At 39.9% G+C, this 18,178-nt stretch overlaps 1 protein-coding gene across 5 annotated transcripts in view; it reads left to right on the forward strand.

Moving 5' to 3' along the window:
* Window positions 1-4,720: 4,720 nt before the first annotated feature.
* The window catches only part of MIOS (meiosis regulator for oocyte development), a 38,036-nt gene continuing 24,578 nt past the window's right edge, over window positions 4,721-18,178 (forward strand). Inside the window, exons 1-5 of one of the 5 annotated variants that reach the window (XM_047752741.1) lie at window positions 4,721-4,983; window positions 5,956-6,034; window positions 7,651-7,770; window positions 11,091-12,432; window positions 12,754-12,852. In XM_047752741.1, coding sequence (XP_047608697.1) covers window positions 11,139-12,432; window positions 12,754-12,852 — 1,393 coding nt within the window. In that variant the 5' untranslated portion in view covers window positions 4,721-4,983; window positions 5,956-6,034; window positions 7,651-7,770; window positions 11,091-11,138. Of the gene's footprint in view, window positions 4,984-5,325; window positions 5,790-5,955; window positions 6,035-7,650; window positions 7,771-11,090; window positions 12,433-12,753; window positions 12,853-18,178 lie in introns of those variants that run through there. The other 4 variants (XM_047752743.1, XM_047752740.1, XM_047752744.1 and 1 more) reach the window with 4 other exon arrangements.

Here is an 18,178-nt window from a genome sequence, read left to right on the forward strand (position 1 = left end):
CTAGCCTGGGAACCTCCACAAGCCACAGGTGTGGCCCTAAAAAAGAAAAAAAAAGAGAAAAAGAAAAAAAAAAGAATGGCTTATTCGCTTTTTTTTTTTTTTTTTTTAGGAAGTTCTCAGGCTAGAGGTCTAATTAGCTACAGCTGCCAGCCTACACCCACAGCCACAGCAACGCCAGATCCAAGCCACATCTGTGAACTACACTACAGCTCACAGCAATGCCAGATCCTTAACCCACTGAGCAAGGCCAGGGATCAAACCCACAACCTCATGGTTCCTAGTCAGATTCATTTCTGTTGTGCCACAACAGTAACTCCTTACTCACTAAATTTTTAAATGATTGATACTGAGAAACACTCTCTCAGTAAGGTATTTAAATTCTGTAGGATACATTTAAGTGTAATATAACAGTTTTATTTACAATATAAATATTTTAAATGTAATTAAAAAAAATACCCTTGGCAACCTTGTAAATTTGTTATGACAATGTTAGATATAATCCCCAAAATGTATGAATAAGTGCATTGTTTCACAAAATTTATTTGGGAGTGTGCTAGAATACTTTTTGAAGACAACCATTTTAATGTATCTCAGATTTTCTCATCCTTTATAAAAAGATTATGCCATGCCACATGTTCACAGGGCCTTAATTTCCACTTGAAAAAGAGTAAAATTTGCTCTCAGGCACAGACTGATTTTGTGCATGTGAAAATAAAGGGAGTTGGGCTTGGGCAATCACAGATTCCACAGAATATTCCAATAGTTGCTGAATTGCTGCCAAAGGGCATCAGTAAATAAAAAGGAAATCAGCAATGTTCAGTTGTTGTGCTTTATTGGTTTAAAGCCACAACAACAACAAAAAAATCCTATCCTTGATCACTACAACATAAATACAGGAGCTTAAAAAGAAGAACATTTAAATAAACAAGACAAACACTAAGACTGAGCTATAGCAACTCTGGCTTCCAACACAAAAATGTGTTTGATAAAGACAACTAGTGTAATCTCAAACTAGTCTGTTAAATTCCCTGAAACGGTTTAATCTTCCAACAAGTACAATGCACTCACCCTCTCAGTATTTTTGAATATATACTATGTAGTCAGGTGCAGTAGGCAATCCAAAGTTCTGTACTGAACGTTTATTACCCACAAGGAAAATACTGTCTGCCATTTTTCCAGACAGTAAGAAGGGAGAAGAGGATGTGGAAGGCAAGCAGCTTCTATTTTAAGGGACATGCTCCCGTTCCATTCACCAGCAACAGTTTAGTGGAGAAAGAGAATTAGTTTCCAAGAATGGGAAAAGTGTCACTTGCTCCTTTAGGGACTTTAGAGTACAAGGAACTGGCAGCAACATGAGAAGGAAACATTTTCACAAAAGCTTCAAAAAGGAAGGAGAGAAAAAGATGTTAGCTGGAGGGAGGTGTAGAGCAGAGAAGGATGTTGTTTTAGGATTTATTCAACAAATTTTTCTTAAGCATACACTCTGTGTTATGCACCATTTTAGTCCTGGAGATTAATCAGAGAATAAAGCAGACAGAGCCCCTGCCTATTTATTAGGAAACAGGCTAAGCTGCTATAATAAACAGGTCCAAACAAACAGTAACTTTTCAAAGAGGAAACTTTAATTTCTCTTGTGTAATGGCTCAGAACTTTGAGGCTGATCCAAGGGAGGAGACATCTCAGCTCCTGGAATTAGGCTGGGACTGAGGCTAATGGAATGGCTATGCCTTCCTTAATACATGGCTTCCTTTTCTAGTGAATGTTTCTATCTGCCATTTTCCAGACAGCAAGAAGGGAGAAGAAGAAGTAGACAGCAAGCAGTTTCTCTCTCTCTCTTTTTTTCTCTTTTTATGTGAACAGCCATTTTATTAAGGCCATTCTCTAAGATTCAGTTCCTCCAGAAACAATGGTTCCAAATCCAGAGTGGGTGTTGGCAGACCCTGCTACTGCAACAGTTTTCCTATGTCTCTATCATTGCACTGTGTTAATGTTCATTAGAACAGATAATACTTACTGGGTGGGTACCACGAGCTAGGCTCTGTACCAAACATCTTTCATCTGTTATCTTGTTTAATTCTCGAGGCAATCCTACAAGCTGAGGAAAGTGCAGTTTAAAGAGGCTTGCCAGTGGCTTGCCATGCTCCCATAGCCAGTACACAGTGCAATCTAGTTTCAAATGTGAGTCTTTCCAATTCCAAAGCTTCTGATCCCTGAATTCATGTCCTTGTAGTGTGTGTGTGTGTGTGTGTGTGTGTGTCTCCCCACTAGATGCCGGCTCCCTGAAAATTTGAACTCTGTTTTATACATTTTTGTCTCCTCGGTTTCAACCACCATGCCAGGCAGCTTCTCTTTTAAGGACATGCCCCAGTTTGCTTCACATCTCACTGGTCATAGCTTTTTGATATAGGCAAGGAATGGTCATCCCTAACTGGGTCACCAAGTGCCTGGGGGTGGAGGTAACAAAGAATGAAAACCTAGGGGTGGAGGTAACAAAGAATGAAAACCGATTATGTGGAGCATATATTACAGAAGGGAAGACAACAATAGGCAAGGAAAAACGAGTTTTTGTGGAATGATGGGTGTGAAAGCCTGAGTGGAGTGAATTCAGGGGAAGACAGTGGATATGGGATTAGAGAGAGCATGGCTCTCCCCTTTGAGGAGAAAGTTGGAATGACTTGAACATATGTTGAAGGTAAAGAATCAGTAGAAATGAGGAGGTTGAAGACACATGGAAGGCACTTTCTCCTCTTTGTAGAGCCCTCCTCTGCCTCTCTGTCAGCTACAAAAAGGTAAGAATGGGGAGTTCTTGCTGTGGCACAGTGGGTTAAGAATCCAACTGCGGTGGCTTGGGTCCCTGCAGAGGTGCAGGATCCATCCCCAGCCCAGTGCAGTGAATTAAAGTATCTGGTGTTGCTGAAGGTGCAACATAGGTCTCAGCTGTGCTGCAGATTCAATCGCTGGCCTGGGAACTTCCACATGTTGCTGGGCGTAGCCATTAAAAAAAAAAAGGGAAGAATGAGAATGAATGAAGATGTAGGAGGAAGGAAAGAGGAAAAAGTAGGAGGCTGTGGGAATTCTTAAGTATAACTTCCTTTCTGAAGTAGGAAGGCAAGTCACCTCCTGAGAGAGAAGGGAGTTTTCCTCAGCTTTGTGTCATAAGAATGGGTAAGGAAGGGACTTGTATTGAGCCGAGGTTGAGGATTTGAGGCCAGGGCCAAAAGCACTGAGAAGATTGCCAAGGCAGTGTTTGAAGTGACGAATCCTGTGGTATCTCCACTTAGGACTCAGCCTCCACTTTACCAATGGCAGGAGGGACAAGGACCCTTAGACCTCCACAGACAATATGCTCCCCAAACTCATCCTCTTACCCAAACCATCTGCCTTGAAGATCATCAGGATTAAGCTCACATGCTATTAATCACCATAAGCCCCAAACCACCCACTTTTTGGGGGGTGGGGCCACGCCCACAGCATATGGAAGTTCCCAGGCTAGGGGTTGAATCGGAGATGTAGCTGCAGGCTTACACCACAGCCACAGCAACACAGATCAGAGCCATGTCTGTGACCTACACCACAGCTCTCCAGATTCTTAACCCACTTAGGCCAAGGATCGAACCCGCATCCTCATGGATACTAGTCAGGTTCGTTACCACTGAACCACAACAGGAACCCTGCAAACCACCCACTTTTAACCATGAACAGACAAGCAAAGATTGCCAGACACCTGAAGAAATTCTGTGTCAGATCTGTAACATCTGTGCCAGCACCATTCCTTCGATTATGGCAGCAGAAACCTAGAATCCTCTTTCTCCCTCACTCAGTCATCAAGCTCTGTTCATCCCAACTTCTAAATATTCCCCAGGCCACACACTTCTTTTCCTCCCTAATCTCCATACCACTGGTAGTCTGGGTTATTGTCACCTGTCATTTGGATATTTACCTTTCCCCTCCCTGCTTTCTCTCAGAAAAACTGATCACTTCACTCCTCTGGTTAAAAACCTCCAATGAGTCCACCAATGCCTTTAGGAAAAAGTCCATCCAAACTCACTAACCTGGTTTCCAAATGCCTTTCTAAAACATCATCCTAATCCGTCCCCACTTCCTCGGCTCACTGGTCCATACTCCACTGTTCCTCCACTGCTATCTGCCCTTCCTCCTGACCCTGCACTGTCTCTTCCTCTGCTCTAGAAGTCTCTCTTCTAACCCTCTCTGCCCTGTTCCCTTTCCCAGCTAATCTCATTGTCATTATTGTCTCGGCCTAGCTATCCTCAAGGAAGCATTCCTGACATACACACCTCAAATACTAAGGGGACACCGATTTAGCCCTAAGTAGGCATCACTCCAATTGTCTGTTTCACTCTGGAGCATATCTTTTTTGGTCACTCCAATGCCCCAGTATTCCAGCACGTTGCCAAGTACATAATAAGCATTCAGGACGCGTTTGTGGAATGGGTAAATGAGTGAATCAATCGTGAACCAAATACCCAGGACTTTCTACTGCATCAATTGCCCGCAATAAATTTTTAATGGAAATTAAAACTGATTAAATGAGCTAAAGTGTCTGAGGCTCTTGAAATCAATAAGGCGGCTGGCGGAGGTAGTCCAGGTCCCCGTCGGTAGGCCAGGTCCCCGTCGGTAGGCCAGCGGGTTCCAGGGGCGGGGCCCGTGGGGCGGGGCCCGTGGGGCGGACCCAAGAACTCAGGTGTAAGGCGGAGCCTCTGGGGCAGTAGCCCCGCTCCGGGGCGGGGCGATTCCCGGCGAGGAGTAGGCGGGAGCCTGGGCGGGGCTCTCGGTGGGGAACTCCCCTTCCGAGGCCCAGGGGCGTCGGAGAGTCCGCGAGGCGCAGTGGTCGGGTCGTGCGGACCGGCAGGGTGGCCCAGGTTACCGGCCGCGGCCGCCATCTTGCCGGCGTCTGGTCTCCCGCGGCGGGAGGGGCGGTGACCAGGCCGGAAGCGGCAGTACGGCTGCCGCGCTGCCTCCCAGGTCGGTGAGTGCGGCCCGGGCCGCGTCTCAGCTCTCGGGGTCGCGAGGCCCGAGTCAGGGGCTCGGGAGAGCTGGGGCGGCCGCGAGGCGTCTAGCAAAGCCCACTTGAAAGCTCAGGCGGGGTAGACCCGGGAGCTTCCTGGGAACCGAGGCGTGGGTAGTCACGTTCCGCGCTGCGGTATAACCGCGCCGGGCGGCTGCGGGCCGGGCCTTGTAGCAGCAAGCGGCCCGGAGGCGCGCGGGAACCTTCTCCGGGGGTCCTGGGTCCGCGTCGCAGCCTCGGCTGTGGCGGATTTGTGCGGGGCCGCGTCCTCGCACTAGACGAGAGGCTCAGCCAGGTGTCTGGAGCGTGGGAGTCACCCTCCGATTTCTGACTTCTCCGGCAGAGTCTCCCCTTTCTCTAGTTGTACTGTATTAAATACTTCTTAAAGGGCCTGGTCACCTGGTTAGCCCTGTCCTCTGCACAGACGAGTCAGGCAAATTCCATAAGAGGATAAAGCCTCTCACATGTGCCCCGAGCATTCCTCAGTTATTTAGCAAAGGACTGCGTTTGCAGGCCTTTTGTACAACTGTATTTTAAGGGAAAATATGAAGGTATACGGAGGATCTCCTTGAAGATGGTGATGGGAGACATTTCTTGAAACTGCTATTGTTATTTGTCATAATAAGGAAAGTTGAAGACATCAGCATTTTGTGAAAGGGTGTTTGGCTACCTTGTACATTTAGTGTTACAGGAGATCACTGTGCAGTAGCCAGCCAGAAAGAGTTGAGCTTGGATTTCTAAGACCTGGTAAACCCCCCAAAAAGTAATTTTCTCATTAATAATTTTTAGATTTGATTGTATGTTGAAAGGATGATGTTTCTGATATTTTGAGTTAAATATATTGTTTAATCTATTTCTTTAATTTTTTTCAATGTGGCTACTGGAATATTTTAAATTATATGGCTCACACTATGTTTCTATTGGGACAGTGCTATTAGAGATGTCCTGGTGAGGAATACAGAATCAGCATGGCTTTCTTTTGCTCAGAAACACTTGTTAAACTTGAAGGTGAGGATCTAAATATAAGCTGTAATGACTGCAAATTGCTTGCCATTAACCCCCAATTTTCAGTGTCTCCAGCATTTGAAAACATTCATTTCCAAGACTGTTGAAGGGAATCCTAGTGATACTGACATATTTTTGATGGAAAGAACTCATTAGATTGTTAGAACTCTGAGTTGGAGGTAACGGTAGGTTCTATCTCCATCTTAGAGAGTCTTGGAGTATTAAGGGACTTGTTAGGGTCTAGCTAGTAAGTGACATGAGATCTTTTCTGACTCCGGGTTCACTTTTCTTTGCTCTCTTATCTTATTCCTAGTCGTCCATGTTTACGAGCCAGGATCCATCAGTTGACTCAGCACAGGTTTGAATGGCCCTGGTCTATTTATACACAGATTGTTTCTGATATAATTACTATAGTACTGCAAAATCCATAGTGGTTGAATCCGAGGATGTGGAACCACAGATCAGAGAAACCACATATACAGAGGGCCAGCTATAAGTTATATGTGCTGGATCATCTTACCCTAACCCCCGACTGGCTCAAGGATCAGTTGTACATTTCTCAAGGTGGTGCTTATAGATGTACCTCTCTATTCAACTTCATGGTGTGCAAACTGTGCAGTCACACAAGGCCCATCTTTAGAAGGCCTGGCACTTGGTTTAATGCTCTGCTGTCATGGTCTTGAAATTCTTTTTTTTTTTTGTCTTTTTGCCATTTCTTGGGCCGCTCCTGCGGCATATGGAGGATCCCAGGCTAGGGGTCGAATCGGATCAGCCGCTGGCCTGCGCCAGAGCCACAGCAACGCTGGATCTTTAACCCACTGAGCAAGGCCAGGGATCGAACCCGCAACCTCGTGGTTCCTAGTCGGATTCGTTAACCACTGCACCACGACAGGAACTCCGGTCTTGAAATTCTTAATAAGTTATGAATAAGGGAGCCCTGCAAATGATGTAGCTGATCCTTTGTGGCGTAATCTGTGATGGGAGTGGGGAGGTGTTGGACAAGAATTAAAACCTCTGGTCTTCACTTTACTCCTATGTGAATTAAGCAGGGTTTACTAGTCGCTTTCTAACAAGTTCTGTGATTCTCTGTGAGTTACTGTAACAGATTTTGTGGATGGTGATATAAATATGCACATAACATCAGAAGTAATACAGATGACTCTTCATAAATAGTTTTTAAAATTATAGTAACTTTTTAAATGATTTTTCCCTGTGACACCAAGTTTTCTTACATAGATCATTTGTTAAAGGGAATAGTTGTAGGATACCTATATAAAAAGTGTGCTTATTTTAACATTTGTCTTTCACTGAGATGGGAGGATGAGCTAGGTCTCAGGATACGTCCAGTTAAGAGGCTACCTCAGTTTGTGAGGGCATGAGTATGCACGAAGCCTTACTTGACAGTATCTATTCCTTCTTTTTGTTGTTTTAGCTATGTCCTGTTAGACAAACTGCCTCTCTTTTTTCTTCTTTCTTAAATTTTAAAATTCCCTTTAAGTTTGGGCATAACTTCTCACTAGCATGCAAGCTTATTAAATTAGTGCTTTAGTTTGCCTGGCTGTCATAACAAAATACCAGAGACTGGATGACTTAAATAACAGAAATTTATTTTGTCACAGATCTGGAGGCTGAAAGTCTGAGATCCGGGTGCCAGTACAATCCAGCTCTGGTGATGGCTCTCTTGCTAGCTCACAGACAGCTGCCTTCTCCCTGTGTTTTTACATGGGGAGAGAGTCGTGGTATATTTTCCTCTTTTTTTTTTTTTTTAAGGGATCAGTTCTGTCAGGTCAGGGCTTCACCCTTATGACCTCATTTAACCTTAACCTTAATTATCTCCTTGAAGACTGTGTCTGAGACAGTCACAAGGAGTGATGATTAGAGCTTTAACCTGGTAATTTGGGGTGGGGGACACTGTTCAGTTTATAGCAACCAGGGACTTTAGCTCTCCCTGTTTATTACTGTTTTACCAGCAATTAGAGCAGTGTCTGGAACGTAGAAGATGCTCAATAAATATTTATAGAATGAATGAAAGTCATTGTATTAGAGTGATCTTCTCAGGGCTGCCCCTATTCATCATTGGGCAGTGGGCACTTTGCTCTTGGCTGGAGTCAATCCCTACTAGAAAGGGCAGTGGGTGGAAGCACTGGGAGATTGGTAAAACTTGGAGAAAGCAGTGTGAGAAGTCATAGGGAGCATTTAACAAGTGCATTCATTTATCAAATAATTACTGAGTATCTCCTAAGAGCCTGGCACTGTTCTGGGTATTAGAGGGTCAGATGAAGAGCAACAAATACTTTACCTGTTCTTATGGAATTTATAATCTAGCAGGAGAGATGGAGAGGGTGATTTAAAGGGAAGGAATATTGTTCACTGAGAGTATGTATCTAAGTAACCCAATGTAGATTGGGGAGGGGATAGAGGATGGTTGATGTCAAGGTTGAGCAAGTTGTAACTTGGCTAAGAAGGGAGGGAAAAATGCTCCAACCAGAGGGAAAGGCATTTGCAAAGGTGTGGTGTTTGGAGGCAGGAAGGATTCTAGGGACTGAAAAGAAGGACAGTGTAGGTAGAACACAGTTAACAGGGAGATGAACGGGCTGCATTGAGGCTGGAGCAGTAGATAGAGGGCAAAGTATTTAGGGTTTTATAGGTTGTTATTGGAGATTTGGGACTGTATACCAAAAGCAGTTGGAAACCATGAGAGGGTTTTAGGCAGGAGTTGGATAACTTGGGTAAGTTTGTATTTTAAAAAAGATGAATTTCGGAGTTCCCGTCATGGCTCAATGGTTAACGAATCCGACCAGGAACCATGAGGTTGCAGGCTCGATCCCTGGCCTTGCTCAGTGGGTTAAGGATCCGGCATTGTTGTGAGCTGTGGTGTGGATGGCAGACACAGCTTGGATCCTGAGTTGCTGTGACTGTGGTGTAAGCCGGCAGATACAGCTCTGATTGGACCCCTAGCCTGGGAACCTCCATATGCCTGGGGTGCGGCCCTAGAAGAGACAAAAAAAAAATTAAAAAAAGATGAATTTCATAAAGGCCAGAATGGAAAGAAAGAATTGCTGTACCAGCACCACTGGCCAGACATGTTGTTTACCTTAATTTCTTATGGAGTCACTCTGCAGAGCCAAGGGACTTTGGCAGCCTGAGTGGAGGAAAGAAGACAGGAAGTAACTGTGTTGAGCTAGAGTCACAGAAATGAAGAAATTGAGGGTGCTGGTAATATAATTGAAGTAATTGATCTTAGGCTACAGCCCTATTAAAGAAGGAAATAAGCTAGTATAAGAATTCTACAGGCTTTTCCCAATCATCTAAATTTTATGAGTCTGTTGAAATGCTAGACTAATAATTACTGGATAAAACTTTTACAAGATCAAAAAGTAAAGCAAGTATGTTTGAGCTGAATTTATTTAGTATATCTTTATTAGGAGTTTGTGCCAGGCTTTCTATCTGGTACAGGGAATAGAGATGAATGAACTTTAGCTTTACTCTTTAAGAACTGGCAACATGGGTAAACTAGTGTTTACCAACTGACGGTAGGTACCAAGTGCCATGAAGATTATGAGTATCTGTGTTCATTTTTTAATCCACACCTCTAGCCAGACTTGGTAAAAAATAGACATTTACATTTTTGTAAGTAGCTGTTATTATTAAACTACTCTTTTTACCATAACTATTTTCAGTGGGTATGTGCTTAAATTACTACTAGAATATTTATCTTTTCAAAAATTCCATTTCAATACCTGCCCAAAATTTGAATAGGTCGTGACTCAGTGGGAATGAACCCGACTAGTATCCATGAGGACACGGGTTCGATCCCTGGCCTCACTCAGGGTTAAGGATCCAGCATTGCCAAGAGCTGTGGTATAGGTCACAGATGAGGCTCAGATCCCACATTGCTGTGGCTGTGATGTAGGCCAGCAGCTGCAGCTCAGATTCCACCCCTAGCCTGCGAACTTCCATGCGCTGCAGGTGTAGTCCTAAAAAGACAAAAGAGGAAAGAAAATAGAAGAAAACAAAGTTTATAGAATTGAAAACTGAAAGGGCATCTAATGCTCATTTAATTCAGTTTTCCAAAGTGCAGTGTGTCCTCCTGATCATAGAATAGATTTTAGGTAATATACAATCAAGTATTTTAAATTGTTATATATTTATTTAATGTACATTTGGAAAAACATATTTAGCCTATCATACCAATGATTCATGGACCTTTTAATGAAATTAGACTTGATTTTCAGATGTTAAAAAGGAATCAACTTAAAAAAATATCAAATAATGGTGCAGGTGGTACATGAATAACTGAAGTTTGGGAAACGCTAATCTAAACCAGCCCTTTGTATAGATGAGAAACAAAAAGACCCCCAAATATAAAGGCCTTTTTGTAGTATACAGCTTATATATGGCAGAGCTAGGAATAGAACTCAGCTCTGCTCAGTATATTCCTGTTCTTATCATTGACAGTTGAGGACGAGAATAGTGGCTTTGAACTTGCAATCTGAATTATCCCTTATGGTGTCCTCATTTGGCTATATTAAAATAGAGTAAAATTTAGGAATTGCCCTTGTTAACATTTCTAGTGGTCAGTAGCCACATGTGGCTGGTGGCTACCATATTAGACAGTATAGATACAGAACATTTCTGTCACTGTAGAAGGTTCTTTTGGATAGTGCTGCTTTAAACTATTGCTGAAGATCATGACTCATAACCCTTTAAAGTTTCAGTCCCTTCAAAGAGATGATATTTATTATTTCGCTCACTATACTGAAGTTATTTTGACCCTGAGGTTAAATTGAAGGTACTAGTAACAGCACAATTAAGATAATTGATCATGGGAAATAAAGTCAAAATGGAATTCTCAGATTCTTATCAGTTCATCTTATTGGAGGAAGTTCTTTTTCACTTTTTATCAATAAATATTGTCTTGAATTCATAGCAGTTAGAAGAAATATAAGTATACTGAAAAACAGAGTACCTGTATAGGCAATTTCTGGACTTTGTAATTAGTTGATTCAACTAAGAATTGTACTTTGTTAACATTTTCCATCTTTTTATTTTTAAACAGGTTTTCGGTGAATGGACCTAACTGGACTCTTTGAGATCATCAATAAACATGAGTGGTACCAAACCTGATATACTGTGGGCACCACACCAGGTGGATAGATTTGTTGTATGTGACTCTGAACTTAGCCTTTATCATGTGGAATCAACTGTGAATTCAGAACTCAAAGCTGGGTCTTTACGTTTATCTGAAGACTCTGCAGCTACATTACTGTCAATAAATTCAGAAACACCCTATATGAAATGTGTCGCTTGGTATCTCAATTATGATCCTGAATGTCTCCTAGCAGTTGGACAAGCAAATGGTCGAGTTGTACTTACAAGTCTAGGTCAAGATCATAACTCAAAGTTCAAAGATTTAATAGGAAAAGAATTTGTTCCAAAGCATGCACGACAATGCAATACCCTGGCATGGAATCCACTGGATAGTAACTGGCTTGCTGCTGGTCTAGATAAACATAGAGCTGACTTTTCAGTGCTGATTTGGGATATCTGCAGCAAATATACTCCTGATATAGTTCCCTTGGAGAAAGTAAGACTTTCAGCAGGTGAAACTGAAACAACATTATTAGTAACAAAACCACTTTATGAGCTAGGGCAGAATGATGCCTGCCTCTCTCTTTGTTGGCTTCCACGAGACCAGAAACTTCTCCTTGCAGGTATGCATCGTAACCTGGCCATTTTCGATCTTCGGAATACAAGCCAAAAGATGTTTGTGAATACAAAAGCTGTTCAGGGGGTGACAGTAGACCCATACTTCCATGATCGTGTTGCTTCCTTCTATGAAGGCCAGGTTGCAATATGGGATCTTAGGAAATTTGAGAAGCCAGTTTTAACTTTGACTGAGCAACCTAAGCCCCTAACAAAAGTAGCATGGTGTCCAACTCGGACTGGTCTGCTTGCAACTTTAACAAGGGATAGTAATATTATTAGATTATATGATATGCAGCACACACCCACTCCCATTGGGGATGAAACTGAACCCACAATAATTGAAAGAAGTGTGCAACCTTGTGAAAATTACATTGCTTCTTTTGCTTGGCATCCAACAAGTCAGAATCGAATGATAGTTGTAACTCCCAACCGAACAATGTCTGACTTCACTGTTTTTGAAAGAATATCTCTTGCCTGGAGCCCAATTACATCTTTAATGTGGGCTTGTGGTCGTCATTTGTATGAATGTGCAGAAGAAGAAAATGATAATTCTTTAGAAAAGGACATAGCAACAAAGATGCGCCTTCGAGCTTTATCAAGGTACGGTCTTGATACAGAACAGGTGTGGAGAAACCATATTTTAGCTGGAAATGAAGATCCACAGCTCAAGTCACTCTGGTATACTCTGCACTATATCCTTTGTCTTGTGAATTTTGTGAGATGAAATGTTCTTGAAGTTTGCTGAAAGGTCAGTCTCTAAATATACTGAATGTTTAATGTGTAAATACAAGTTACATAATACTAAAATTACAAAGTAAAATTGCTTAAAACTGTTGAACTCGTAATACTGCTTTGCAGACTGCGTAGGAGGAAAAAAAAATATGTCTCTACGGTAGAGTAGAACCAACTTCTTGCACTGACGCTCATTATGAATTGGCTCCAAATCAAAATAAATTTACCTTTGAAATATTTTATTATGCATCAGCACTAGTATTTCCTATGCGTTTAAATACTTATGAAGCAGTATACAGAAGATATGGATCAGAAATCTCCAGGCAACAAAGGATCATTGGTTTATGCAGGAATTAAATCAATTGTAAAATCATCTTTGGGTAAGAAAATTGTTTTATTCTCTGTAATATGTTTATAATTTTTGTACTCTTATTTTTTCCCCATATTTAACTATTTCAGGATAGTATACACAAATATTCTTTTTCATATATTAGATATTTTAGTGTATTATGGAGTTAAATGCATAATTGTTTTTATATTTAAACTTTTTTTTAGAAGGAGTCTTGGTTCTTTAAAGTGGTATTGATTTTCTAAACTTATTCATTCACCTTTTTTTTGAAAAACCCACTTTGAAAAGTATTACATTAAATGATTTATAGGATCCTGATTGTTCAGATTTTATCACAGTATTTGCTTTTATAAAAACTAAATAAAAAAATTTCTAATTGAAGAAGACCTCTTTTTATTTTGCTGCCTAATAAGCCTTTTCACTTAGCTATCTAAAGGTAAGTACTACATAACTATGACATGATGTATGGCCTTACTTGAGGAGCCTTACCTGAGATAGTTCTGGATGATTGAATGAATATACGAATTAACGTAGTACTGAAATTAATAAATGATTTAAGACTAAAATAAAGACAAGAGAGCCAAACTTAATGTTTTTTCCACTGACTTCTTTAAACAGTTGTTAAAGAACTTGTTTTTGTTGGAATTAAATTGTGGGTTATATTATGGCTATTTTCCCCAACCTAGGATTTGGCATTTATTTTTTGATAGCACTCAAACTTGGGCCCAAGTCAACCTGCTAGAAAACTATTTACATTATTTCATCAAAGAGTGGCTGTAGAAGTAGTAACTCCAACTTGGTTTTTAATATAGGACTTTCATAAATACTACACAAAGAATACAAAATAAAATGCTATTTTTTAATGTTAAACATTTCAGTTAAATGGTTATATTGTTGTCATTTTTAAAAGAACTTTTAAATTTCTTTGGTCTACATTGCTGAAGATTCAGTAGACCAGTTATATGATCTATTTTGTTTTGGCGTTCTCTTATTAGTTCCCCACCAAAAAAAATAACTTTTATTATAAATAATAAAATGAAAGAGTTCACTTAGAGACTTCCATTTTTATTAATGTAAGTAAAAGGGCAGTTATACTGTATTAGTCCTATAAATAGTATTTATAGTTATGTAATAGGTCATGCCACATTGCATTCTCAGTATTACCGTCTTTTAATATATTTTAGGGAAAAGCCAACAAACTACCTCTGGAGGAAAGTAAGGAGGAAAAAGTGGAATATCTTTGTATGTTTCTGGTACAGTAGAGATGAACTGAATATCTTGACTTGAGCCAAGAAGAGTCTTTACCCAGACTGAAAAAGACTCTGAGTTTCTCTTTGGTAGACTTTTGGTTTTGGTTTGGTTTGGTTTGATTTAGATATTTTTGTTTCTGCAACCTAAAAGTAAAAAGTAAAGAAATGACTGTCAAAGATGGCAGTCCTGGGTTTCAGTCTTTTCTCTGGCCATATTTCTTTCTCTAATTGTATCTCTAATAATTCAGCATGTAAGAAGTCAACATATTGAGTCATCTTGCCCACAGTAACCCTAATGCCAGGTTTATTAGAGCACACAGCTAAATTTTAACTTTGGTGACGCATAATACATAGTGCTTGTTATGAATTAAACATCATGCTAGTTGTTTTCTCTATGTTGCTTAATTCTTACAACTTCAATATGAGGTAAATTTATTCATTCAGCAAATATTTATTACTTGCTCACTATATGCCAAGAATTCTCCTGGGAGTTGGAAATGTAACTATCAACAAAGTAGCTAAGTCTCAACCCTCATGGAGACTGAACAAGGTGGATATCATTCCTGCTCCTAGGGAGGTGACATTCTACAGCTGACCCTTGAACAAGGAGGTGAGGTGGTTAGGGTTGCTGACCCCCCTTCTCTCAGTCAGAAATCTGTGTAATTCTATTTCTGCCTTAAAAATAAAGAAATTGATAAATGACTCACCCGGAGGCAGGAGGCTGAAACAGTTTGGGTAGAATCAGGACTCAAATCCTAGTTCTTTTGATTTCACATATTGTGATCTTTAATTGAACACTAACTTCCCCACATTTACAGATCTATAAAATGAAAATACAGGTACTGTATTTACTGAAAAAAAATCTGTGTATAAGTAGACCCACACAGTTCAAACCCATATTGTTAAAGGGTCAACTACAGTTTGGAATATGGACAGTAAACAGTTATCATATGAAGAACAGATGATTATGTATGGAAGAATTCACGATCTGGTTGTAGGGATTGGTGATGCTTTGCTGCAGGAGGTAAAGGCAACATTCAGACAGGGAAAAGCATGTGCAGTGAGCCCAGTGGAAAGGGAGCACAGCACATTCAGTATTGCTGGAACAGCATGAGAGAGGACTCGGAAAGACAAACAGTGCTATAACTCAGGACTTGGAAATCATGGTGAGGGTTTAGGGATGTTTACCATCCTTAACAAGGAAAGCCAAGGGAAGATTTTAAAGATTAGTAACAGATTTGTCTTTTAGAGCTATCATGTGTGGAAGGAGTTGGAGGGGGTCAAGATTGATAGCAGAGACCTCAGAAGTCATGGTAGTCAGGCAAGATATGATAGTGTTCTTACGAAAGTTAGTGGCAGAAGAGCTGGAGAAATGTGGGAAAATTAGAAGGTGGGACAAAATTTAATGATTAATTGGGTAAAGGGGATGGAATGGAAGGAAAAATGAAAGCACGCTAGGGCAACTGGGATAATACTGTAGTACCAGTTAGATAGAATGACATAGGAAGAATGCATTTGAGAAGAAGAAAAGAGTTTATTTGGGGATAAGTTGAAATTAAGATAGCTAGTTTGAGATGTCCAATGGGCCAGGAATTTAGGTTGAAAAAATAAGGTCCTCAATTTTAATTACTTTTTTCAATAAATCTGTCTATATGAAGGAGAATAAAAACATATGGGATAGCAGTGAGGGCTTTTGTGTGGCTTTGTTTTTGTTTTTAACATGAGATTAATTTAAGCATGTTTAAATGTTGATGAGAGGAAACCCATAGAAAGAGATCGAAGATGTGTGGTAAAGAGGGTGAAGAACAAAATTCCTAGGAATGGGTTCCAAAACACATGTGAAGGGTTAGCTTTAAGAGGAGGATAAACACCTGCTCCACACTAGCCAAAGGGAAAAGGGAAAGGTAAGCAGGTTGTTTATGGTTCAGTGACTGGAGGTTGAAAGGTTTTCCCTCTAATGGCTCCTATTTTTTCTCTCTTTTTTTTTTATTTTTCAAGTCCTTGTCAGTTGCATTGTTTGCAACTATTTTCTCCCATTCCATAGGTTGTCTTTGTGTGTGTGTGTGTGTGTGTGTGATTTCCTTTGCTGTGCAAAAGCTCGTAAGTTTGATTAGGTCCTATTTGTTTCTTTTTGCTTTTATTTCTTTTGCCTTGGGAGACTGAGCTAATAAAACATGTGTACCATTTCTGTCAGAGAATGGTTTGCCTATTATTTTCTTCTAGGAGTTGTATGGTGTCATGTCTTGTGTTTAAGTCTTTAAGCCATTTTGAGTTTATTTTTGTGCATTGTGTGAGGCTCTGTTCTGAATAAATTGATGTACATGTAGCTGTCCAGTTTTCCCAGCACCACTTGCTTGAAGAGACTATCTTTTTCCCATTTTATATTCTTGCCTCCTTTGTTAAAGATAATTCACTGTAGGTTTCTGGGTTTGTTTTTTAAGGTTTTATTGAAGTATAGTTGATTTACAATGTTGTGATAATTTCTGCTGTACAACAAAGTGATTCTGTTATACATATCTGATGACTCCTGTTTTTTCCATGTAGTAGGTTTGCTTTGTGAGAAGGGGCATGGAGGTTGTGAAGAAAAGGCACAGAGAAGAGGAGAGAGGTTGTCTTGAGAAATAGGAGGACTATGGGGGGCAGTGTTGTTTTTTCACAAGTTCGAATAGGGGACAGTGGGACAAGAGAATTAAGGATGCAAGCAAGAGAATGATTGATTTGTTGGTCTTTGGGATCTAACTTGGAAAAGGAGGAAAATGATAGAAGAAGATTGATAAGTGAAAATAAAAGTGGTCAGAGGTTTTAAGGTTGAGCTTTTGAGCTGGGAGCCTATGAAGTTATGGTTAGAAAGTGGCTCTTTGGAGAAGGAACATTTTGGAATGTGTCCATGAAAAGAGTGGGTAAAATCTTGGAGGTGTAGGCCTCTGGAGATAAGGAAGCAAAGGAACAGAGTCTGCTTTATTGGTCGGACTAAGTGTTGGAATCAGTTGGGAAGAGGAAAACTCCGAGGGAGGCCTTGTGCATCTTGCAGAGCATAGTATTGTGCATAGATCTAATTCCTTCCTTTTAAGATGGCAAAAAATTTTATAATAAATGTTGGTTAACTTTCCATCCAGCACAATGAAAGTATTTTTCATACTTAAACTCTGATCTAGAAAGCATATTAAGAATTACTCTGAGGGGCAGAATAACTGGGATCTGGGTTTTTAAGAACACATGTCCTTATAAACACTGGATAATTTTACTGCTTTGTTATTATATAGATGTAAAATGCAACAAATTAATATATACAAATAACATAGGGTCTGGTTGATGTAGTATTTGAAACAAATTTTTTTTTCATGTTTAAGTGAACTTGTTTCCTTTATAACCTACTGTAGAACATTGATTATATGCAGGGCATTCTCAGATTTAGGGGATGCAATCTTGTCACTTTATGCATAACATGCATAAATATGATTTTAATTTCTTTTCAGAGATATGTTAAAATCATATATTTAAAAATTCATACATACTGAAAGTCATGACCACATACTTAAAAACCTATGATAATATTATTACATTGCTTATTTGATAACCCTAATTACCTGTAGCATAGTTATTAAGCAGTAGGAAAGTCTTTGAGCAGCCAAAATATGTAAAATAATATCCATGTACTTACAAGATAGCTTTTTTTACCTCCTAACAGTGAACTCTGGATTCATATGTAGTGATCTCTATTCCATGACACAATTTCTAGAAAATAAAAACTCTAAGAAACTGGAATATCAAACTCTGTGGAATTATTTGAAAAACAAATTGCTGATTTTTTCATTTATTTTTGAATTTTTTTAACCATTCACTAAAGAATATCATCAGCAGTGAATCCAAAATTTATAGAAAAGATATGAAAATAAATACCTTTTAGTACATCTGCACCTTGTTCTCCGTGAAACTTAATGACTGGATTCTATCTAAACAGTTTAAATTTGTTATTCAAAAAAAGTCTTAATAATTTTTAATACGTTATTTAACTTTATCATTCAAAGTTTTCTCATAGTTCTTAAAATTTCACTTCCATAAGCTAAAAATGATTTAGTCTTCACTGACTTCCCTTGTGGTTGCAAA

The sequence above is a fragment of the Phacochoerus africanus genome, chromosome 11, assembly GCF_016906955.1.
Source record: "Phacochoerus africanus isolate WHEZ1 chromosome 11, ROS_Pafr_v1, whole genome shotgun sequence".
NCBI classification, from domain to species: domain Eukaryota; kingdom Metazoa; phylum Chordata; class Mammalia; order Artiodactyla; family Suidae; genus Phacochoerus; species Phacochoerus africanus.